This window comes from Heteronotia binoei, chromosome 16, assembly GCF_032191835.1.
Source record: "Heteronotia binoei isolate CCM8104 ecotype False Entrance Well chromosome 16, APGP_CSIRO_Hbin_v1, whole genome shotgun sequence".
Taxonomy (NCBI): Eukaryota; Metazoa; Chordata; class Lepidosauria; order Squamata; family Gekkonidae; genus Heteronotia; species Heteronotia binoei.
This window is the reverse complement of record NC_083238.1, coordinates 49668648-49692790: the sequence shown is the minus strand read 5'-3', so window position 1 is coordinate 49692790 and position 24143 is coordinate 49668648. Positions and strand designations below refer to the sequence as shown.

The window sequence follows — 24143 nt, the reverse complement described above, 5'->3', positions numbered from 1 at the left end:
TTAAACCTATTCTTCACCTCCACTGTATATTCATAAGGGATGTGATCAAGGTCAAACCTGATTGGCCTAATGGCTTCCCCAGTTTTCTTCAATTTAAGCCTGAATTTTGCAGTGAGTAGCTCATGATCTAAGCCGCAGTCAGCTCCAGGTCTTGTTTTTGCTGACTGCAAGGAGCTTCTCCATCTTTGACTGCAGAGTCAGTCTGATTTCTGTGTTGCCCATCAGGTGATGTCCATGTGCAGAGTCGCCTTTTAGGTTGTTGGAACAGGGTGTTCACCAAGACCAGCTTGTTCTCTTGACAAAACTCTATTAGCCTTTGCCTGGCTTCATTTTGTTCTCCAAGACCAAATTTGTCAGTTTTTCCGGTTACCTTTTAACTTCCCACTTAGGCATTCTAGTCCCCTATGATGAGGAGGATATCTTTTTTTGTTGTTAATTCTAGAAGGTGTTGTAGATCTTCATAGAACTGGTCCACTTCAGCCTCTTCTGCATCAGTGGGTGGGGCATAGACTTGGATTACTGTGATATTGAATGGTTTGCCTTGGATATGGACCAAAATCATTCTTTTTTGAGATTGTATCCCATTACTGCCTTCCTCACTCTCTTGTTAACTGTAAAGGCCACACCATTTCTTCTACGGGACTCTTGCCCACAGTAATACATGTAGTGATCCTCTGAGTTAAATTCACCCATTCCCATCCATTTTAGTTCGCTGATTCCCAAGATGTCGATGTTCAGTCTTGCCATCTCTTGTTTGACTACATCCAGCTTACCTTGATTCATAGATCTTTCATTCCACGTTCCGATGCAGTATTGTTCTTTGCAGCATCGGACTGTTCTTTTACCATCAGACACATTCACAGCTGAGCGTCCTTTCGGCTTTGGCCCAGCCGCTTCACTCATTCTGTGGTTACTTGGACTTGCCCTCCGCTCGTCCCCAGTAGCATATTGGACACCTTCTAACCTGGGGGGCTCATCTTCCAGCACCATATCTTTTAGCCTTTTGCTACTGTTCATGGGGTTTTCTTGGCAAGGACACTGGAGTGGGTTGCCGTTTCCTTCTCCAGTGGATCACATTTTGTCTGGGTTCCCAGCTGTGGCCTGTCCATCTTGGATGGCCCTGTATGGCATAGCCCACAGCCTCACTGAACCGTGCGAGCCCTCTCGCCACGTCAAGGCAGCAATCCCTGAGAGGGAAAAAATGGCCTTAGAGCAACCTAATTTACCCAGTAGTTCACAGCTTTAATGCCAGTAGCTCACAAAGCAAAAATTTTGCTCCCCAAACTCCACAGCTTAGAGGGAACATTGCTTGCAAGGGAGGAGTAGTTAATAAGTGAGATTTTGATATTCAGTTAAGCTGGGCACGTAACAAGAGCTTGTGATTGGGGCGCAGGAAACAGCAGATGCTTTGCGACTCCTGGAACGTCCAGCTCTGCCTTAAATTAACCCGACAACATTGAAGGTTCATAAGAACATCGTACATGAGAGCTTCTTGCCGAACTGATGCAAAAGGGCTCATGGGTAATGAGGCCAGCACAGTTCTAACAAGATTTAACCACTGAGTTGTTCCCAAAATTACAAATCACGGTACTCCATTCCCCGGCAAGTCATTATAATTAACTCTCTCAATTTAAACTCGTACAAGTATATGTTACCGTGCGGTGCTCACTCGAGCTTTCCCCTCTTGTAGTTTCTCACCCAAAGAACAATTATTCCTCAAGAACACCCTCCAGCGCCCTGCTGCAGGCGGCCTCTTGGCACACAGCGAGGAGCATTCAAAGCACGTCCGTCAGAAAACCTTTTAGCCGTGCCAAGACTCCTGATGTTAAAGTGCCAGCAGCCAAAGCCTCTAGTCAAGCTGTTGCCAACGCCACTGAATCTTCTCCTCCGGTAGCACCAACAAATAAGCAGGTATGGCGCGCTATTGGGCAAATTGTGAAAGCTTAATGCTTAATTCTGTGGGAGGAAATTGTAGAAACAGAGGGAGAAGGGACTGTCCTGGTAACCAAACGCAACCTGGCTGCCACCCTCTTTTTCTTCCATCTGTTACGCTTCAGCCAGTTTGGTATAGTGGTTAAGTGTGCGGACTCTTATCTGGGAGAACCGGGTTTGATTCCCCACTCCTCCACTTGCACCTGCTGGCATGGCCTTGAGTCAGCCATAGCTCTGGCAGAGGTTGTCCTTGAAAGGGCAGCTGCTGTGAGAGCCCTCTCGGCCCCACCCACCTCACAGGGTGTCTGTTGTGGGGAGAGAAGATATGGGAGATTGTGAGCCGCTCTGAGTGTCTGATTCAGAGAGAAGGGCAGGGTATAAATCTGCAATTCTTCTTCTCTTTGCCCTGCTCATGACCTGCTGGAGCAGGTCCAGCCTTAAAATGAATACAACAGCCTTTCCTATATTTTAATACAGATATATTGATGTTTTTAACTTCTGTTGTACATCGACCAGAGCCCTGCACACTCGGGGACTGGGTGATTCATAAATCTAAAATACAAATATATAAATAAAACCCACCAGACACAGAAATCTCTCTCTAGTCTAAACCAGGTTTTTTTTTTTTTTGTAGCAGGAACTCCTTTGCATATCAGGCCACACCCCTCTTATGTAGCCAATCCTCCTAGAGCTTACAGGGCTCTTAGTGCAGGGCCTACTGGAAGCTCCAGGAGGATTGGCTAAATCAGGGGGTGTGGCCTGATATGCAAAGGAGTTCCTGCTACCAAAAAAAGCCCAGGTCTAAACTATCCTCAAAAGGGGATTTTTTTTTTTTTTTTGGCAAGCTCTGATCTCACTCCTCTGCCTGTTGCTTCTGGACATCCTTCAGCCAATCCTGGTTCCCGTACAGAACCCAGGGTGGAGGGAGGAGAGGCAAGTCTTGACAGTTCACGCATGAAGCCCTGCTGGCTGTCTGGCTGCCCCCTCCACAGTCCCTCGGGAACAACCTTACGTGGCTAGATGTGGCTTCACGCTGTCTGCAAACAAACCCAGCCAAGGAGATGGGAGTAGAAGAAGATAGAAGTCTCAGAGCAGCTCACAATCTCCTTTCCCTTCCTCCCCCACAACAGACACCCTGTGAGGTAGATGAAGATATTGGATTTATATCCCGCCCTCTCTGAAGAGTCTCAGAGCGGCTCACAATCTCCTTTCCCTTCCTCCCCCACAACAGACACCCTGTGAGGTGGGTGGGGCTGGAGAGGACTCTCACAGCAGCTGCCCTTTCAAGGCTTATAATCTCCTCTATCTTCTCCCCCCACAACAGATACCCTGTGAGGTGGGTGGCTGGGGCTGAGAGGGCTCTCACAGCAGCTGCCCTTTCAAGGCTTACAATCTCTTCTATCTTCTCCCCCCAAAACAGACACCCTGTGAGGTGGGTGGGGCTGAGAGGGCTCTCCATAGCATCTGCCCTTTCAAGGCTTACAATCTCTTCTATCTTATCCCCCCACAACAGACACCCTGTGAGGTGGGTGGGGCTGAGAAGGCTCTCCATAGCATCTGCCCTTTCAAGGCTTACAATCTCTTCTGTCTTCTCCCCCCACAACAGACACCCTGTGAGATGGGTGGGGCTGAGAGGGCTCTCCCAGCAGCTGCCCTTTCAAGGCTTACAATCTCCTCTGTCTTCTCCCCCCACAACAGACACCCTGTGAGGTGGGTGGGGCTGGAGAGGGCTCTCCCAGCAGCTGCCCTTTCAAGGACAACCTCTGCCAGAGCTATGGCTGACTCAAGGCCATGCTAGCAGGTGCAAGTGGAGGAGGGAGGAATCAAACCCGGTTCTCCCAGATAAGAATCCGCACACTTAACTACTACACCAAACTGGCTCTCCACTTATGCTTCAGTGGTCTTATGCTTCAGTGGTCTTAGGCAGGCCCATAGCTACGGGGTGGGGGGCAGGCCCATCTTTCAGCCCTCCCTTCCAACTGTATGGCCCCTCCGTTGGAGGGCTCCCAGTCTGTCCCCTTTGCTCACTACAACTCTGAGCAAGCAGTAGCATTGCTGCTGGTCTTTTTGCTTTTTTCTCTCCCCTTTCCTAACACAGCATGCAGAGCAAAGGTTGGGGGGGGGGGGGTGGAATTAGCTTGTGGAACTCAAGGCGGCTTATAGGGCCAAGAGCCCAGGGCCAGCAAACCGGGTGGCCCCCCCAGCACACCCCCAAACAACAAATTCTGTCATGGGCCCCACCAAACATGAGACCTTGGCTACGGCCCTGGTCTTAGGTCTGTGCACGCGATCACAGAAAAATAATTTGTAGGCATTTCCCCCCCAAAAAACCCTCTGTTGCGGAAAAAATTTTGAGTTGGCCCCTTTATGAAAACAACCCTTGAAATTTGTAAGTCATTTATACACTGTTTGAAGCACTTAAAATCACTTGTTGCCTATTAGCTTTGTAGAATTTAGCTGCCAGAAGACAATCTAGGTCAGGAGGGTTTATCTGAGGAGAATCTCAGATGGGAAAGGTGTAAAAATTGGCTAGAAAGATGTTTTGCTTAACTGAAGATGAGAAACTGCAGACAGCAAGATTTCTCACCGGATATTATCTGAGTGCAGTCTGGGACCTGTTGAAAGATGCAACAAAAGTTAACATTGTTTATTTCGTTTGTTGGCAGAACGGATCGTCCAGTCAGAGACGAAGATTTCACACCTACTATTACGGCGTTCGACTCAACGGGTCTCTTAAGCCACAAAACGCCAGCCCTGAGACAGACCAGAACAGTGCCAGGAGTAATTCCCGACACGAATACAGAAGGCAGCACCATAACAGTTTCAAGCCCAAAAACAAAGGTGTTACAAAAACCTTAGAGCAATCTACACCAGCAAAAAGCACGGAAAACCTCGCCTGCCCGGAAAAAAGCCGACAGAAACATCCAGCACCAGCCCCAACGGAGCCCAGAGCTTTATGCAGTAACATCGCAAGGGTTTCTCCATGCAATTTATGTCCTCCACGGATAGAGGCCTCCGTAGATACTCCCGTCCTTTCAGTGCCAGCCATGACTTTAGTAGCTTAAAAAATGGGAGAGACTGAAAAACGTCATGCTTTTCGTCGTACTTTCTCACTAAAGGTGCTTCCCCCCCTCCACAACGCTCCCTAAAATGGCTTTTAAGAAATATAGAAATCATGGTAAACCAAGCTGATTTTATTTTGTTTTATCATAACCTGCCGTATCTTGGTTCATATTACAAAGTCTTTCTTTGGTGTACTCAACTTTACTTTTTCTCATAACAGTGCAACTTTTTAGCTAGCCAGTTCTTAGCGGAACAGTCAAATCGGTGTTAAAAATTTAAGCTGCAGGATGTCAGTATAGAGACAATATAGTCGTCGCTGTCCAATTTGTCATTTATCCGTTAGTGTTAGAAGGGAAAATACCAAGACATCTGTACTGGTGGCCTGCAATCGAAATACTTGTACGCAAACAGGAACTCTTCTCAACTCTGTCCATATTCTACAGTCACTAAATTATTCGTGCAGAACAGCCATCTGAAGTTCTGTTTGCTGTGACCTCATTTTATAGCCCAAGTGATCTTCAATGTTGGTCATAAAGACCAGCTAATAAGTAACTTATTAATATTTTTTCCTGTGCTGTAAAACTGGGTTAAATGCTTGTTTTTGTTTCTTTCAATTTGGAATTTATATAGTTAATGCAGTCCAGTTTTCTAGCCTTGTGACTTCTTTTTCTGTGACTTGGATTCTTTTTGTCTTTCTTTCCCCAATTAAATATTGGAGCTGTTTTACTAACAGACTCAAGTAGTCGGTTGCTGCCGGGGACCTTTCCCTTCTTTCAAGTTCTCTTGACCGGAAGTGGAGCTGATTTCAATAAGCTTAACTATAGAATCGCAGAGTTGGAAGGGACCCCCTGGGTCATTAGTTCAGGGGTCCCCAACCCCCTGTCCGTGGCCTGTTAGCAACCGGGCCGTGAGTTGTATAATTATTTCTATATTACAATGTAGTAATAATAATAATAATAAGACATTGGATTTATATCCTGCCCTCCACTCCAAGTCTCAGAGTGGCTCACAATCTCCTTTATCTTCCTCCCCCACAACAGACACCCTGTGAGGTGGGTGGGGCTGAGAGAGCTCTCCCAGAAGCTGCCCTTTCAAGGACAACTCCTGCGAGAGCTATGGCTAACCCAAGGCCATTCCAGCAGTTGCAAGTGGAGAGTGGGGAATCAAACCCGGTTCTCCCAGATAAGAGTCTGCACATTCAACCATCACACCAAAATAAAGTGCACAATTGTATCATCCCAAAACCATCCCCCCCCCGCGCTGGTCCGTGGAAAAATTGTCTTCCCCAAAACCGGTCCTTGCTGCCAAAAAGGTTGGGGACCAGTGATTTCTAGTTCAACCCCCCTGCGCAATGTAGGAAATTCACAAATACCTCCCCTTAAGTTCATAGGATCAACATTGCTGTCAGATGGCTGTCTAGCCATCTGACAGGCTAGATAACCATATGTCTAATTCTTTTAAATTAAATGTATTTTCCCTCCCCTGGATGGCCCAGGCTAGCCCAGTCTCGTCAGAAGCTAAGCAGAGTTGGCCCCGGTTAGTACATAGATGAGAGAAGACCACCCAGGAAGTCCAGGGTTGCTACACAGAAGCAGGCAAGGGCCAAAGAACCTCTGAGCGTCTCTTGGCTTGAAAAACCTACAGAGTCACCCAAATGTTAGCTGCGACTTGAGCAATGTTCCCGCTAAGCTGCAATGTTTTGTGAGCAAAAATTCTACTTTGTGAGCTCCTGGCATGAAGGTTGTGAGCTACTACATAAATTAGTGTGCTCTGGTGTCATCCTTCCTGAGCGAAGACAAAAATGAGTGAGCTGGAGGCTAAAAATCCGTGAGCTAAGCAGGAGTCAAGTGCAGCTTTAAGACCAAGTTTTATTCAGAACGTGAGCTTTCGTGTGCTCTCTAAGCACACCTCCATCAGACGAGGGGATCAGGTATTGTGGCTGGAATACATGCAGTTTGTTGATTAAGAGGGCAAACTAACTGATCACGTGGTCACATAAAACAGTGTGACTTGGCCATTTGGACTGGATAGCCATAAAAGGTAATAAAATTCCCTGCCAAATAGTGTTTCTGCAAATCTAGGTAAATCACAAAAGGACATGTATATCCTATTTGTAGTCTACCCAATCTGTGAGCTAGCTCACGCTAACTCAGCTTAAAGGGAACGCTGGACTTGAGTGCATTTTCCACCCCAAAATGTTGGTTGATGTGTTTTGTAGATCCGACATTACAGGAGTTTAAAACGTATCTGTGCACATGCAAAACCCCAGATTTATAGTTCAAAATAAGCCAAGTTGAAATGGCTTGGTAAATGTACTTTGGAAAAGTGACTCCTTTTTTTGTAAAATAAAAAGTATTTTACAAACCCGGTGTTTTACATTTTGCAAAACTATCGCCTAGATTCAAGATTGTCTCCACAGAAGCCGCTCACCCCAATACAAAAACCTTGACCTCATTGTTCAGTGAAAGCTGTCCCCAGATTTGCCTTTTGTCTGTGATCTTCCTCCCATAACCATCCCCGTATCTGCTGGCTCACTGCAAAGCAATTTTTTGAATTTTACAAGATTAGAAAATAAGCTGAAAATCACTGAGCAGAAAAGAAACAGAACATAAAGGGCCCCAGAAAAATCCAAAGGAGCAAGCACAGTCCCTGTTCCAAATACCATGGAATGATTTACCTTTGAGTGTGTCTGTAACCAGCTGCTGGAAACTTGATAAAGTCTTGGATGTAAGGAATAATTAGCTGGCAAACATATCGAGAGAGCATGGATCTATTATTCAAAAAAGTGTGGAGTTATGATTTCACTCCACAACAGACTACACTCCATTGGATTTAGTTTCGTGGACCCAAAGAAAGACTTTTGAACACCCTTATGTTGTGGGCCTCTGGAGGACTCTTTGGAACAGAGAATTTTTCTGGGGTTTTTCATGTTCTATTTCTTTTCTACTCTCTGATTTTTCACCTTATTCTCTAATCTTACAAAAAAAAAATTAAAATGGTATTAACGGCTTTCTTGTAGAAAAAGCCCAGCGGGAACTCATTTACATGTTAGGCTATGCCCTTGACCTCACCATTGTTTCACACAGGACTCTTGGTAGAAAAAGCCCAGCAGGAACTCATTTGCATATCAGGCCACATCTCCTGACGCCAAGCCAGCTGAAACTGTTCCTGTGCATTCTTGCTCAAAAAAAGCCCTGGTTATTAATATTTGTGTAAACAGAGTTCTTGTTTTGTTTATTCATGTTGTGTTTCTGCTTTTGTTTTTTGGGCTCATTGCAAAGAGCTGAGGATTGGAGGGGGAAAAAGCCACCCACAGAGATCCTGGGGTGTCAGGCACATTGGTCTGAGTGCACAGACACCATCTCTCCCTCCCTAACAGGTGGGCAGCCGTTTTGGTCCAAAGCAAGAACAAAGTTCTGAGTCCAGGGGCACCTTCAAGACCAGCAGAGTTTTACTCAAGGTATAAGTCTGTGTGTGCAAGCATACTTCTTCAGATACAATGCGTGCATGCACACGAAAGCTTATACCTAGAATTAAACTTTGTTGGGTCTTAAAAGCGCCACTGGACTCAGAACTTTCTTCTGCTGCTTCAGGCCAACATGGCTACCCCACCTGAATCAAGGAAATTGTTGTTTCCTATTTACAGGAAACACATGGAAATTAACTACCCTGGTTGATGGAGTGGCGTGAAACTCATTTTGAAAATGCTGATAAGCATGACAAATTGACCCAACTCTCATCATTTTCTTCTAAGAAATTACTATTTTATAGCAAAGCGTAACATGTATTTTGGCCACTGTGACACAAGAGGACTGGATGGGCTATTGGCCTGATCCAACATGGCTTCTCTTATGTTCTTACATTTAAGAATTACGTAATGGCCTTGGAACTCACATCTAACATTCTTCCAGGGAGAGGGGGAGAGTTCATCGTACTTCATACATTTGAACGCAACCATCACATGAAACTGTTTTCTGTTCCACATGCAGCTAACTTAATTAAAGCTGTATCAATTGCCTTTTCAGATGAAAGGTAACTTTCATGACTAACCCATGCTTGGTCATATGCAAATAATTTTTTCCATACTGAATCTTTTGTTAGTAACCTTTAAGCTGGGGGCGGGGGGCGGGAAATCACTTGGTAACTGTAAACACTTTAAAAAGAATATCCGCTCAGGGGTTTTGTCAGACAAGGTTGTTTAGTAAAATGAACTCTACGCAGGTCGTGCTCTTGGGTGAAGCTTAACCCTGGAGAACTTTATGAAAAAAACTCCTTTAAACAAACAGCACAACCACCTTCGCCTCAAAGAGTCTGGCAAGGCAAAAAGCACAAGGCTTTTAAAAAATTTAGCCTAAGTGCTACCCTAACCTGAATAGCTCAGGCAAACCCGATCGCATCAGATCTCAGAAGCTAAGCAGGGCCGACTCTGGCAAGTACTTGGATGGGAGACCTCCTTGGAATACCAGAAGTCAGGAGGTGGGGGCAGGCTGTATTCTGCCACCTCACTGAATATCCTCCAGGCCCCCAGTAGGGGTCAGTCACCAGAGGTTGACATGACTTCCAGGTGTGCACACACAAATCTAAAAGTTTAGTCTAAATGCTGATCACTACACGAGAAGACTGCAGATTTATACCCCTCCCTTCTCAATCAGACTGACACCCTGTGAGGTGGGTGGGGCTGAGAGAGTTCTCGCAGCAGCTGCCCTTTCAAGGACAACTCTTGCGATAGCTATGGCTAACCCAAGGCCATTCCAGCAGCTGTTAAGCAGAGGAGTGAGGTTTAACCATGATCCTCCAAAACAAACTGAAGTTGATCTCTCAGGGTATTTGAGAACAAAAAGCCTCCTTCTCAAGTAACTCAAAATATACACAATGAAAAATTGGCAGCATTTGCATCTGCCTGTCTGATAAATTATCTAGTGAATGCAGATGACAAGAGTTTTCACACTGTAACCCAGACCACGGACAACACTGGTCTCACTCGCAGGTAAGTGGCAGAATGTCCCCATTTCAGCCTAAAGTGCTTGCCATCCACATGTTAACTAATGCTTTTATTACTCAGTGCTTCCTGAGCGCTCATAGCACTTCCTGGAATTTTTTTCACTTACCTGGTTAGGTAGACTAGTACAATTCCCCGCATAATGTTGAAGAAAGGCAAAAGCTGAAAAAGAAGAACCGAGTATCACAATGCCCCCGTATAAATCGATGGTGCGGTCTCATTTGGAGTACTGTGTGCAGTTCTGGTCGCCGCACCTCAAAAAGGATATTATAGCATTGGAGAATGTCCGGAAAAGGGCAACTAGAATGATTAAAGGGCTATAACACTTTCCCTATGAAGAAAGGTTGAAACGCTTGGGGCTCTTTAGCTTGGAGAAACATCGCCTGCAGGGTGACATGATAGAGGTTTACAAGATTATGCATGGGATGGAGAAAGAGAAAGACGTACTTTTCTCCCTTTCTCACAATACAAGAACTCGTGGGCATTCGATGAAATCGCTGAGCAGTCAGGTTAAAACGGATAAAAGGAAGTATTTCTTCACCCAAAGGGTGATTCATGTGTGGAATTCACTGCCACAGGAGGTGGTGGCAGCTACAAGTATAGCCAGCTTCAAGAGGGGATTGGATAAAAATATGGAGCAGAGGTCCATCAGTGGCTATTAGCCACAGTGTGTATATATATATATATATAATTTTTTTTGGCCAGTGTGTGACACAGAGTATTGGACTGGATGGGCCGTTGGCCTGATCCAACATGGCTCCTCTTATGTTCTTATGTGACACAGAGTGTAGGACTGGATGGGCCGTTGGCCTGATCCAACATAGCTTCTCTTATGTTCTTATGAGACTAAATGCCGTCTTGGCTCTTACTCCGCACACTAAAACAGTTCTCAGGTACTGTGCTAAAAAAGCCCATGTGCTGATTATAAACTAGGAGCCTTTGCGGAATTATAGTTGGGCAAGGAGGACAGTTCAGAAAACTGCCCACCTCTTCCAGGTCACCATACATTTTCAGGGGCCTGAACAGGTTTTTAAAGGATTCACTGTTAGGCTGGCTTTGGGAAAGCCAACAGCTGAAGAAAGAGGCTATGGTTAACAGGTGGGTGGCCGTGTTGGTCTGAAGCAGCAGAACAAAGTTTGAGTCCAGTGTCGGCACCTTTAAGACCAACAAAGTTTAATTCAAGGCTTGGGGTTTCATGTGCACGCACACTTCCTCAGATACAATGAAATGGATTCTACCAGTTCATATACGGTATATAGACAGAGAAGGAGGAGTAAATTAGCATGCAACACAATGAAGATATTTATCAGATTCAGAAACAACAGGCTTGGTGTATATGGTTACCATTTGTTTGGGTTTAATTCCCGGGGGAGGGGGGGACATAGTGAAGGGAATAAATTGGAGATGGGTGTATCCTTAATTGTGGAACGCTGAGACCGATTGAGACCCTGACATTGTGCTCCATCTGTCTCAAGCATGGAGGCACTGTATGAAACTGCAACAATACCCCTGGTATCTTGAATACATCTGAAAACACACTATTTAGAGCAGAAGTTGCCAAACTTGCTTAATGTAAGGGCCATAAAGAATAAACGTCAGGTGTTTGAAAGCCACAAGACAGGAAGGAAGGAAGGAAAACATGAGGGAGAGGTGGAAAGAAAGCAACTTTAAATGCATTCTCCAAGCCACCAGCTGGGTTGGCAAAGCGATTTAAAGAGAAAAAAACACTCCTCCAAGCCAGCCAACGGGATGGTGGGGGCTTTGAGAACCACACAATATGCATGAAAGAGACTTATGTGGCTCCTGAGCTGCCGTTTGGCCACCCCTGGACTAGAGCGACAGGAACGATAGGAAGAAGGAACTGGAGAACAGCTGCAAAAGGATGTGAGCTTCAGCTGGTTAAAAGGACACCATGAAGAAACAGGGAAGAGTGACAACGAGAGAACACAAATTTAATATGGGGAAGATTTAGGTTGATTATCAGCAGAGGTCATTTTGTAGAAAAATAGGTAGTGCTCATCCAGGGTTTGTTATGCAGCTGCATATACTATTCAATAGACAAGGTGGAACTCTCAGGAGGTGGAACTCTCAGAAAGGTTCAGGAGCTGCGCTCTTGTGAGCTCCCACTGAACCTGACGCCTGATTATCAGCAGGATTCTGAGTGTGTGGGAACTGGGATAGAGAAAGTAGAGAAAGAAGTACTTTTCTCCCTTTCTTACAATACGAGAACTCATGGGCACTTCATGAAAACTGCTGAGCAGTCAGGTTAGAACGGATAAAAGGAAGTCCTTCTTCACCCAAAGGGTGATTAACATGTGGAATTCACTGCCACAGAAGGTGGTGGCGGCTACAAGCATAGACAGCTTCAAGAGGGGATTGGATAAATTTGCCTTTACAAAGGTGCGTATGCATCTTAATTGAGCGTATGGGAAAGCAGCAGAACATTATTACTTGGCAGCAGAACTCTTCTTCTTAAAGAATTTCTTGCTTTGTTCTGTTGTCCTCAAAGAAAACCGTTCTCAAGTCCTTATGGTGGCAAAGATGCACTTGAAGGTTTCTGTGGACTGCCTGCCAAGATCTCAGGTGGCAAGACAGATCAGCTAAAAAGGATTTTCAGAGGTCGGAGATGGGGGCGGAGGCTTCACTGCCATGTACAGTTCGTTAAAATACAGTATCCTTGACCAATGTTCCCTCTAAGCTGCGGGGTCTTGTGAGCAAAAATTCTACTCCATGAGCTGGCATTAAAGTTGTGAGCTACTGCATAAATTAGTGTGTTCTGGGACCGTTTTTCCTGAGCTAAGACAAAAATGTGAGTCAGAGGCTAAAAAACTGTGAGCTAGCTCACACAAACTCCAGAGGGAATACTGCTCTTGACCCTTAACAAAAAAAAAACTAAATTACTAAAAGTTTATTAGGGTGTAGGGTTTTTTTGTTGGATCTTTTGCCCAGAGTACACACAGACCAACATACGTTCCATTCTAAAATGAACTCGGTATAGAAATTTTGATCTACATCAAAAAATAAGACCCCAATACAAAGCACAGCAAATTTAAAAAATAAAGGCTCATGCCCTTTTCACACCACAAAGGGAAGGGGGGGGGGAGTTAAAATTTCTAACGTCATTAAAAAGGTAAAAACACATTTCCCTCCATGCCGTCCAGCGTTCTCAGCCTTCAAACACAGCCGACTATCTTTCAAGAAGGCCGGAAGATCTACCTTTGGTTAGGATCATGACTGTAAACATCATGTGCAATCATTGAGCTGGCCACCTGGCAAACTGTTTTTCAGACTGACGTTTTCCAACGAGAACCCAAACTCTTCCTGGCTTGGGGATGCTGAAGTGGAGGGACGGGCAACAGCCAGACCTTGCTGCTCAGAAGTTTCGCTTGGCCCCGATGAAGAGTGTTGGGATGATAATTCATTGCGAAGTGGAGTCCGCTTGAGTTTTACCACACGGCTGGTTGCGAGTTTCTTGGGCAACGAGGTCTTTAACGTCTTTGCACAGACCGTCCCATTCTCAGGACTCCTAGCGGACACCAGAGAGTTTTTAGTCGATGAAACGGATTTCGTAGGCGGCGTTTTTGGACTTGCTTGGCATCGTAACAAACTGTTTCCAGAAGGTCGTTTAAGAGTCACTTTGGACCGAGAAGATGTTTGACACGCCGCTATCTTTAAGGAAGCAGAGTTCCTAACTTTGATATGGGTACTCGTTGAGGGACCTGAAAACTGAATGGGCTTTCGACCTGTTCTGCTGCCCAAACCCCTTTTTTCCTCTTCGGTGTAGTCTATTAACCGCCTGTAAATAAAAAGAGATGTTCGCTGTTAACACACTCGGTGCTTTCAGTAATACAGCACACACCATAATTAGGATGCCAACTGGGCCATGAATCCCACATTTACCTTTAGATTCAACAGTCTCAAGAAGAAGCCAGCTTCAAGAGGGGATTAGATAAACATATGGAGCAGAGGTCCATCAGTGGCTATCAGCCCCAGCAGATAGATCCAAGTAGTCAGCCGTGTTGGTCTGAAGTAGCAGAACAAAATAGGAGTCAAGTTGCACCTTTAAGACCAACTTAGTTTTATTTAGAAAGTAAGCTTTCGTGTGCTCTCTAAGCACACTTCATCAGACGAGGAATCCGGTACAGTGAGCAAAGCAATGCAAAGCTGTTTGCATTCTGAGCCACTGATTACCAGCTATGTGTGGCTTTGCTCACTGTACCGGATTCCTCGTCTGATGAAGTGTGCTTAGAGAGCACAAGAAAGCTTACATTCTAAATAAAACTAAGTTGGTCTTAAAGGTGCAACTTGACTCCTATTTTGTTCTATTAGCTACAGTGTATTGTTGGACCTCTCTGTCTGGGGCAAGTAATGCTCTGTATTCTTGGTGCTTTGCGGGGGGGCACAGTGGGAGGGCTTCTAGTATCCTGGTCCCATTGGTGGACCTCCTGATGGCACCTGGGTTTTTTGGCCACTGTGTGACACAGAGTGTTGGACTGGATGGGCCACTGGCCTGATCCAACATGGCTTCTCTTATGTTCTTAGTTTACCTATCCCGGTATCTGTTTAAAACTGAAGCAGAAGAAACCATTCAAAGGAACATACATTCCACCATCAAAGATAAAAACAGAGAAACATACCAGGTCAAACTATGAATGTTACAAATAAATAGCTTTGCATGTTACGGCAGATGCTTTTGCCATCACAGCGGCAGCAAATTCATTCATTCGTTAACTCTCATACCGTACAAAGCTGTCCTAGAAGTCTTTTAAATATGGGACAGCAAACACACAGAAAACAGCAGTAAAGGCAACCCACCCCACTTCTCCACCGCAGAGCTGTGGTGTTCTAACATTTCGACATGGGAACTCCCTCTCAACTGTTTAGGACCGAGCAACCAAGTAATTCCACACTCCCTTTTCCTCTCCCCAACGCAAAAACACAGGGATCTCTCTTCCGTTAATGGTGTACATGGTTACGTTCCATTTTTCTCATGCTCAATATTTATAAATATGAAGCGCTGCTGACTGCACGCTCCGTTTCACAGCAAGTTCATCTATTATGTGAATGCAAATTCAAGCTTGCCCTCGAGTCGCATTCCGCAGTTCACTCTGCTGTTCCTCCTCCCACCTGACCTCACAACCCATCCATGAATCACAACTCACCTACAGTTTGAGAAGGACTACGGTAGGGAAAAACTGTTCTCAAGGTGCTATGAAGGCAAGGGAAAAAGTACTGCAGTTATCTGTAAGGTGGGCCCAACTACATTGCAAAAAGCTGAACACTGACACAGAGAGAGAGAGTTTGCTGTAGAGACAGCACAGAGTATAAAAGCTGCCACCTGGTTGTGCCAACTTGAGGATATGCCTATCTACAGACAGAGACAACCTGTGTTCAAAATCCAACCCCAAATGTACAGGATTTATGCCAGCTTGAACTGTGAAATGGTCCCTTGGGAGACAGAATGTCTGGAAAAACAAGGCAAGGAAATACGGAATAGTGACAAGCATAGGGACAGGTGGAGTTCTAGCAGGAGCTCCTTTGCATATTAGGCCACACCTCCCTGATGTAGCCAATCCTCCAAGAGCTTTAAAAAAAAGGTAAAAGTAGTCACCTGTGCAAGAACCAGTCGTTTCCAACTTTGGGGTGATGTTGCTTTCACAACGTTTTCACGGCAGACTTTTTACTGGGTGGTTTGGCATTGCCTTCCCCAGTCATCTACACTTTCCCCCCAGCAAGCTGGGTACGGCTCTTTTTTGTAAGCTCTTGGAGGACTGGCTGTATCAGGGGTGTGTGGCTTAATATGCAAAGCAGCTCCTGCTAGAATTCCACCACTGGGAACAAAGAAGAAACTGTCTGTAATTAGTACTTGTTGAACTGCCAAAGCAGAGTCATAACCTTAATTGCTGACTAGTTAAGACCAGGGGTGGGTGGTCAAACTTGCTTAACATAAGAGCCAAATAGAATAAACATCAGATGTTTGAGAGAAGGAAGGAAGGAAGGAAGGAAGGAAGGAAGGAAGGAAGGAAGGAAGGAAGGAAGGAAGGAAGGAAGGAAGGAAGGAAGGAAGGAAGGAAGGAAGGAAGGAAGGAAGGAAGGAAGGAAGGAAGGAAGGAAGGAAGGAAGGAAGGAAGGAAGGAAGGAAGGAAGGAAGGAAGGGGTAGAAAGAAAGCAATATTAACTTTAAATGAGTTCTCCAGGATGCCAGCTGGCTTGACGTGGAGAAGTGATTTAAAGAGACAAATGCCTTCTCCAAACCAGCCCACAGGGTGGTGAGGGCACCAGGAGCCACACAATGTGTGTGAAAAAGCCACATGTGACTCCCAAGCCACAGTTTGGCCACCCCTGAGTTAGACATACCGTTTCGGGACAGGAGACATGTTTTGCAGGCTTCCTTTCACAGGCCGCTCCTCCAAAGTCCAGCATTCTATCAGGTCCTGAGGCACTCTCCAGTAACTCACTCCTGTAAATCCAAAGACAGTGTTTCATAACATTCCACATTTATTTATGAAAGCATCTTTCTGGACACATTTCTTTCAGGCATTTCAAAAGAATACTGTGTTTGGTGATCTTACTCTTAAGACACTCCACCCAGAATTGCTTTTCCTACTTAACGATCCTCCTCCCATTAAAAAGAACCTGTTTGGAACAATGGTGTCACACTGCTTCCATAAAACAGAGAACAAATAACCTTCCCAGTTGGTATGAGTTTACAAGTTTTTAAAAATAATTCACAGAACCCTTCCTCAGGCAGGAAAAAAAAACACACACATGTTAAGATTTAAGCCAGCAGACATTATACACAGGAGGCCAAATTATTCCAGACAAATCTCCCCCCTCCCCCCCCAAAAACAACAACAAAATACTGAGAGTCTTCAGTATTTCAGGTTTCCCACCTGTATCGGTCTGATAGTTCTCAAATGGTAGGTCTGAACCCAAAAGTGGATTGTGACACATAGGTCAGTTTTGAGGTCAGACTGCAGGAAGAAACAGCTGGTATTTGAGACAAAGTAATATTAACAATCCAGATGCCTGAAATGAGTCAAGTTGTATTCTACTCCCAAAGCAACCAGAACAAATCACAGGTGAGAGATCTTGCGTGGTTCTTCAACATACTTGTTATAAGCCCCTGTGAGAGCCCAACAAGGCCAAGTAAAAATCTAAGCCAGTTTTGTGTAGTGAAGTGTGCAGACTCTAATCTGGGAGAACCGGGTTTGATTCCCCACTCCTCCTCCATATGCGGCTGCTGGTATGGCCTTGGGTCAGTCACAAGTTCTCTCAGAGCTATTCTCTCAGAGCTCTCTCAGCCCCACCTACCTTCCAGGGTATCTGTTTTGGGGAGGGGAAGGAAAGGAGATTGTAAGGTGCTCTGAGACTCCAGGTGAAGGGCGGGGTATAAATCCAATCAACTCCATAATCCACTATTCTATCAAACTCAAGATCTCCCTACTACCTACAGCTGCAGAGGCTATTTATTCTCTTCAGGCATCTGAACAGTTAAGATTTCTAATTTTTTAAAATTTAATTTTATTAATTTATTTGAAGAATTTATTAGCCACCAAACCTTCTTATGGTGTTCAAGGCACGTAACAATATAAATAAAATACATAAAACAGAATAATACATAAAACCAGGGCTTTTTTTAAAAAGCAGGAATGCGCAGGAATGCAGTAATAGCTGGCTTGGCATCAGGGGGTGTGGTCTAATATGCAAATAGAGTTCCTGCTGGGTTTATCCCACAAAAAACCCTGCGGGAGACAATGGCGCCATCAGGGGGTGTGGCCTAATATGCACATTGGTTCCCGATGGGTTTTTCCTACCAAAAATGCCCTGTATAAAATCGATTTTTACTGAAAATATTATTTAACTTGTCTGTACCTTTCCCTTCCCATGCCTCAAATGCATCCATCATCTTTTTCAGCTCAGCCACTGAATAGTAGCTCCAGATGTATTGCACGTTGTTGCCAGCCTCTCTAGATAAACATTGTAGAAAAGACAAAGCACATTATTTTACCCTATTTTTTTAAAATCTGCTTTAAAATATATTTTAAAATAAGCATAAGTATTCTCTACACACGGATGCTGCAAGAGATCCAGGATATGGTAGCTGGACAGCTGGTTGGAGCAGACCACCAAGAACTCCTTATGCCAGTTTTGTCTTCATCAGCTGAATTCCTGGGCTCAATTCAAATAATTTGCGAAGTGCTTTAAAGCCCTAAACAGGTCACAATGTCTCCAGGATTGCCTTCTTCCACACCCGAGCATTCAAATCACTGGAGGTTCTTTGCCCACACCTTGCCCTCCGAAGTTCAACGGAAAGTCACAAAACAAAGACGTCTTTGTGTAACGCCCTCCAAAAGAAATTCACACAGCACCCTCCCTACTAGCCTTTTGGTGACTGACGAAGATGGAACGGCCTTCTATCCGCACTAATTCAAAAGATCCTTTTTCCCCACCGGGTTGTAAAACTGCTGATGTTTGTTGATCCTTAAATACTGGAAACAGTTTTTGTGCGTTCCCTGGGCCCCGCAGTCTGTTGATTTCTTAAGTTTTTAAGGCTTACCACATCCAAGATTTATGCTGCTGCTGCTGCTGCTGTGTAGAATGGATTGGCTCTAAATGTTCTTACCAAATATATATTCAGATCTCAAGACAGCAACTTTTTAAAATATTATTTCTGCTGAAGAAACGCCACAGCTATGAGCTTATGGGTGCGACTGGTGTCCAGTTTGGTGTAATGTAGAGAGCCAGTTTTGTGCAGTGGTTAAGTGTGCGGCCTCTTATCTGGGAGAACCGGGTTTGATTCCCCACTCCTCCACCTGCACCTGCTGGAATGGCCTTGGGTCAGCCATAGCTCTCGTAGGAGTTGTCCTTGAAAGGGCAGCTTGTGGGGAGAGCTCTCTCAGCCACACCCACCTCACAAGATGTCTGTTGTGGGGGAGGAAGATAAAGGCAATTGTATGCCGCTCTGAGACTCTGATTCAGAGAGAAGGGTGGGGTACAAATCTAGTCTTCTTCTTCCATCACACGCTGAGGCTATGTGTTTGCAGATGGTTTCTACTACACTGGCAGGGGTGGCCAACGGTAGCTCTCCAGATGTTTTTTTGCCTACAACTCCCATCAGCCCCAGCCATTGGCCATGTTGGCTACCATTGGCCACCCCTGCACTACAGTATTCCACTGCAGTAAAATACAAAAAAGTGAGATTCCCCCCCTTAATTAAACGAGAAGACTGGCAATGCGATGCACAGATCCCTCTGCCAAAGTTAATTGTAAGGATCCTGGGGGTTTGTTTCAGTGTCTACAACATGCTTAATCTAAAAACTCTCAATGGGACAAAAAACGGATCTAGCAGTACACTCGATTGCAGCCACTGGGTTGGAGCCTAGGATCCCTGGACACAAAAGTCCCAACGTTCCCCTCCCTCCGAAGCTTATGTTCTCCTCTCTCCCACCAGTGAAGGCAACTTCTTTCCCTTCCCCCTCCCCTCTGCAACATCCAAACCCAGCCAGGTAGGGGTCCTGCCATCCTGGGAGTAAACCTTCCCAGGGTCAGAAAGGACAGCTCAGGGATGGGGAAGAAAATACAGAATACAGAAAAGCATTGCTGAGGGATCCTGACTTTAAAGGGGGGGGGGGGGAGGAAATTGGCTTAAATGCAGGTGGATTGTAATTGCAGTGCATTAACTTTCCTTTCCCTTTTTGGAGAAAGTAAACCAATGCTCCCACCTGACCCATCTTGAAAAATATACACGAAGCACAAAATAAAATGAATATGAGCTGGCCTTTGGCACACTAAGAGCCCTGTGGCATAGAGTGGTAAAGCTGCAGTCGTAGCCCTCTGCTCATGATCCGAGTTCAATCCCAGTGAAAGCTGGTTCAGGTACCCAGCTCCAGGTTGACTCAGCCTTCCAACCTTCCGAGGTCAGTAAAATGAGTACCCAGCTTGCTGTGGGGGGGGGGGGGGGGAGTGTAGATGACTGGGGAAGGCAATGGCAAACCACCCCGTAAAAAGTCTGCCGTGAAAACGTGAAAGCAACGTCACCCCAGAGTCGAAAACAACTGATGCTTTACCTTTTTGGCACACTAATGTTTTTGAGTATTCTCTTAGAAATTTCTAAATAAATGTTCATGTTATAGTACAACTGCTATTAAATGCTTTATCTGGAAAGGGTGGGTTCCCGGGTTTCCACCCCCCAAACCTGCATTTTTACTTACATTGAGTCAAAGACTAGAATATTTAAATCACTGAATATAAAGCGACACTAAAAATCCGCCTGAACTCCAAAGGCCTGATGCACACAGGTATCTGCACATCAGAAACTACACAATCCTCAAGATTAAATCATCTTAACAACCACACTTTCATGGAATCATGTGGCTGGGAAGTCTCTCTCACCTCTTATAAATGTTTTTGCTGTGGATTCTCCCTTCCAGTTGTTTTTCAATGGCAGCCATTCCGTCAGCTTTCGTGGCGTAAACACCAATTATTATACTCTCACAGCTTGCTCCAGAAGTGTTGAGATAATGTAGGACCCAAACACTTGGTTTAATGCAGGTTAAGCCGTAAGAGTCACAGAAACCTATTAACGCCTGCAAAAATAGGAAAGAAATGCCAACAAAAGAATTCAGATAACACAATTTTATATTGTAACAATCTGTTATACATCATGTTACTAAATGGATTATTTCCATGTGTTCAAAATTACCTGCTGGAATTAAATAAATAAATAAATTACCTGCTGGAATTAAATAAATAACCTGCTGGAATTAAATAAATAAATAAAAGGGACAGGGTTTTTTTGGTCTTTTTTGCAAGGACTCCTGGGAAGGCAAAAATCTCAGTCCTACTCCCTCCCTGCTGGCCCCCACATCTCCCCCTCTTGCTCCAGCCTCAGAAGTCACCATGCTCCTTCCACCAATGTCCATTTCCTTCCTTGGGCACTTTCTCCCCCTCTCCTCAGCCACCCACCCAATCTCTTCCCCTCCTCTAGCCTCACCTTTTTGTTTTCAGAGTTGTTATGCCATAGAGAGTTTTAATTCTGCATATCGGCAGACATCATTACTTTTTTTGGAGAGGTTTTAACCTCCAATTGAAAGAGAAAAGGAAAGACTGCTAGATTTTTCTGCAAATCTGGGGGCTCTCCAAGATTTGCAAAAACATAACTTAACCACGGGCAGTGTTCCCTCTAAGCTGAGTTAGTGTGAGCTAGCTCACAGATTCTTAGCCTCCAGCTCACACCTTTTTTTCTTAGCTCACGACAAGTGGCCCCAGAGCACAATAATTTATGCAGCAGCTCACAATGGTAATACCAGTAGCTCACAAAGTAGAATGTTCGCTTTACAAGACTCTGCAGCTTAGAAGGAACATTGACCGTGGGTGGACTTGGTGTGCACATTTTTTGACCTGCACAAGGGGATGGGGGGGAGACCATACATGGTTATTATGTATATGATTATAAATGTGCTAGAGACAGCAGTGTAAACCGCATTCTCTTAAATAGTGTGATCATGTTGGGATAATCAAATATGCTCGGAGTTTTTCTCACACTACTAGACTGAAAACAGGACTACAGTTCCGAAGCGCCATCACAGTTCTGTAAATAGCCATCCTCACACGGACTGCATGCAACCCCCCTCTCTGCCCACCCTACAGATTTCCAGGATCAGAAAATTCCAAGACCTTTTTAAGCTCTGTGTTTGACCTTAAGCAATATGCCTCCATTTCGTTGGCCAAGTGGTCAGCCAAATTATAAGGGTAAGGGATGCCAAAATAATCTGCTTCTTCCTGCAATGCGATTCGTATTTGTTCATCTTCTGGAATCCGGACATCCCCGTGAAGATAATCTAAGAGGTATTTAAAGAGGTTGCCATCTCGGTCGATAAGGCAGGCTCCTGGAAAGGCAAGTAAAAACACTTTTGAAATCTTAACATTTGAGAAGAGTGAATCGTCTCTAAGAAATCTGTTCATCACGTTAAAATACCCAAATACGGAAGCTGGGGCGTCCCCCCTCATTCACACTCATATCTGCACATTACTCCCGGCATGCATTGCACAGACATATGAGGCAAAAACCTGGACATTTCAAATCTACCAGATCTAACAGTCACAAAGCACTGCCCACTCCCTGCCTTCCTACTGTAGCCACGCACACCATCTCACCCAGTCCATAACACCACCTGCTTTCTCAGGGTGTCAAATGCCTACTTCATGAAAATCCTACTGGGTATAAATGTCCCATCACATTTCATGGCAATTTAGAAAAGGAGCTTTCTAGATGCTACAATTGATCCAGATGGGCAGCCATGGTGGTCTGTAGCAAAACAAAGAGTCCACTGGCACCTTTACAATCAACAAAGGTTTAAACAAGATATGAGCTTTCCTGTGCAGGCACACTTCTTCAAATACATTGAAATGGACGTTAACATTGTAGAAGACAGATACTTCTTCATTGGTGAACAGCAAATTAGTTTACAACTTATTGGAGATGTTTTGTCTTAAAGGTGACCAAAACATGAGTATTGGTATCTTGATGCAACCCGCAGGTATCTGCGCATGAAAGCTCATACCTTGAATAAACTTTTGTTGATCTTAAAAGTGCTACAGAACTCAAAATTTGGTTTAGATGCTACATATATGCCCCGGAGCACTATGATCTGGTACTCAACATCTGTTGACCGTCCCTGCCCCAAAAGACATCTGACTAGCTTCAACCAGGGCCAGGGCCTTTTTGGCCTTGGCCCCAGCCTAGTGGAATCAGCTCCCCCCCCCCCAGAGATCCGGGCTCTTCCTGAATTGTTACCTTTCTGTAGGGCCTGTAAGACAGAGCTATTCCACCAGGCATTTGGTTGAGGCAGCGAGCGTCCTATCTCATCGGCTGACCCTATGCTGCGACACCACTTCTCCTCCAATACTGATCTTATACTATCTAATGTTCAGTATATGATGATGTGCCCAACTGAGCCGCCAAATTGTATTGTCTACTTTTATTGGTTTTAATTACAGTTGTAATGTTTTAAAATGTTGTTATCCGCCCTGAGCCCGTCTGGGAAAGGGCGGAATATAAATTAACTAACTACCTAAATAAAAATAAATAATTACCTGTAAAACGAGGACCCTTTCTTCCCATTTCCCTATTTGGAAGGGAAGATCCCTTGGGCAAGAAATATAAACCATGAACATTTCATCCAAACTGGATGCAAACCAAAAAGCACTGCAGCCAGAAATGTATTTCCCATGAAACTAATGAAAACAAAGATCAGTAACACTGAACGTATGTAATAACAACACCCCAAGGGTTTTGAAATGGAAAAGTAACTCCACATTTTTACTTACAGTCTAAAGTAAGTTATTCACATTTTTATTTACAGCTCAAGCACCTTGTTTACCTGAGTCATCCATTTTTAGAGGAAACCGCCCGCTGAACATCGACGCTAGCATCGACTCCTTAAAACGGCATAACGATTCACGCCGAGCAGTATACAGACAACCTCCAACATTAAGTCGCAGAATATCCTCCACCTCTTTACTTTTGCCGTCTTCCATTGTGTTAACCACGAACATCATTGGATGGACTGTGTAATTTCAAACCTGCAATAATTGTAAAAACTGAACTCAGAACAGTTTGCAAAATATGGAGATGATCCATTTCTGCAGGCCAGGGCACAGGATACACAATACAATTAACAATGCTGAACCGGATGATATCACAGCGGCTGGGCATCCTAACAGACAAAGGAGAATCTAAGCTTTTGGGGGGGACAGCATAATTTGCTAGACAAGCAAGAAAAAAATGGATATCTTCACTTCAGTTGTGAGACAGGCTTTAGTTACAGTAATCTCAGCCCCGCTATGTGCCACTGCAGTTTTTTAACAGGTGTATCAAGTTTAGAAAGCAGGTTTCGCTAAGCAAATATTACAACTAAAATCTAAAGCGACAGTGGCTCAGTGGTAGAGCATCAGCTTGGGAAGCAGAAGGTCCCAGGTTCAATCCCCGGCATCTCCAACTAAAAATGGTCCAGGCAAGTAGGTGTGAAAAACCTCAGCTTGAGACCCTGGAGAGCCGCTGCCAGTCTGAGTAGACAATACTGACTTTGATGGACCGAGGGTCTGATTCAGTAGAAGGCACCTTCATATGCTCACTGAAATAACA

The 24143-nt window shown here is 44.7% G+C and overlaps 2 protein-coding genes across 2 annotated transcripts in view; one reads left to right on the top strand and one right to left on the bottom strand.

Moving 5' to 3' along the window:
* SPATS2L (spermatogenesis associated serine rich 2 like) overlaps nucleotides 1-5726 on the top strand; it is a 134991-nt gene extending 129265 nt beyond the window's left edge. The window contains exons 11-12 of the mRNA XM_060257299.1: nucleotides 1691-1911; nucleotides 4599-5726. Coding sequence (XP_060113282.1) covers nucleotides 1691-1911; nucleotides 4599-4997 — 620 coding nt within the window. The 3' untranslated portion in view covers nucleotides 4998-5726. The remainder of the gene's footprint in view (nucleotides 1-1690; nucleotides 1912-4598) is intronic.
* Nucleotides 5727-12887: 7161 nt separating this feature from the next.
* KCTD18 (potassium channel tetramerization domain containing 18) lies at nucleotides 12888-23619 on the bottom strand. Its single transcript, XM_060257284.1, has 6 exons — nucleotides 23380-23619; nucleotides 21674-21885; nucleotides 20390-20583; nucleotides 17870-17964; nucleotides 16352-16454; nucleotides 12888-13790 (listed from the first exon to the last, which is right to left on the bottom strand). Exons 1-6 carry the CDS (start codon nucleotides 23555-23557, stop codon nucleotides 13238-13240), a joined length of 1335 nt encoding a protein of 444 aa, XP_060113267.1. The 5' UTR covers nucleotides 23558-23619; the 3' UTR covers nucleotides 12888-13237.
* Between the last annotated feature and the right edge of the window lie 524 nt (nucleotides 23620-24143).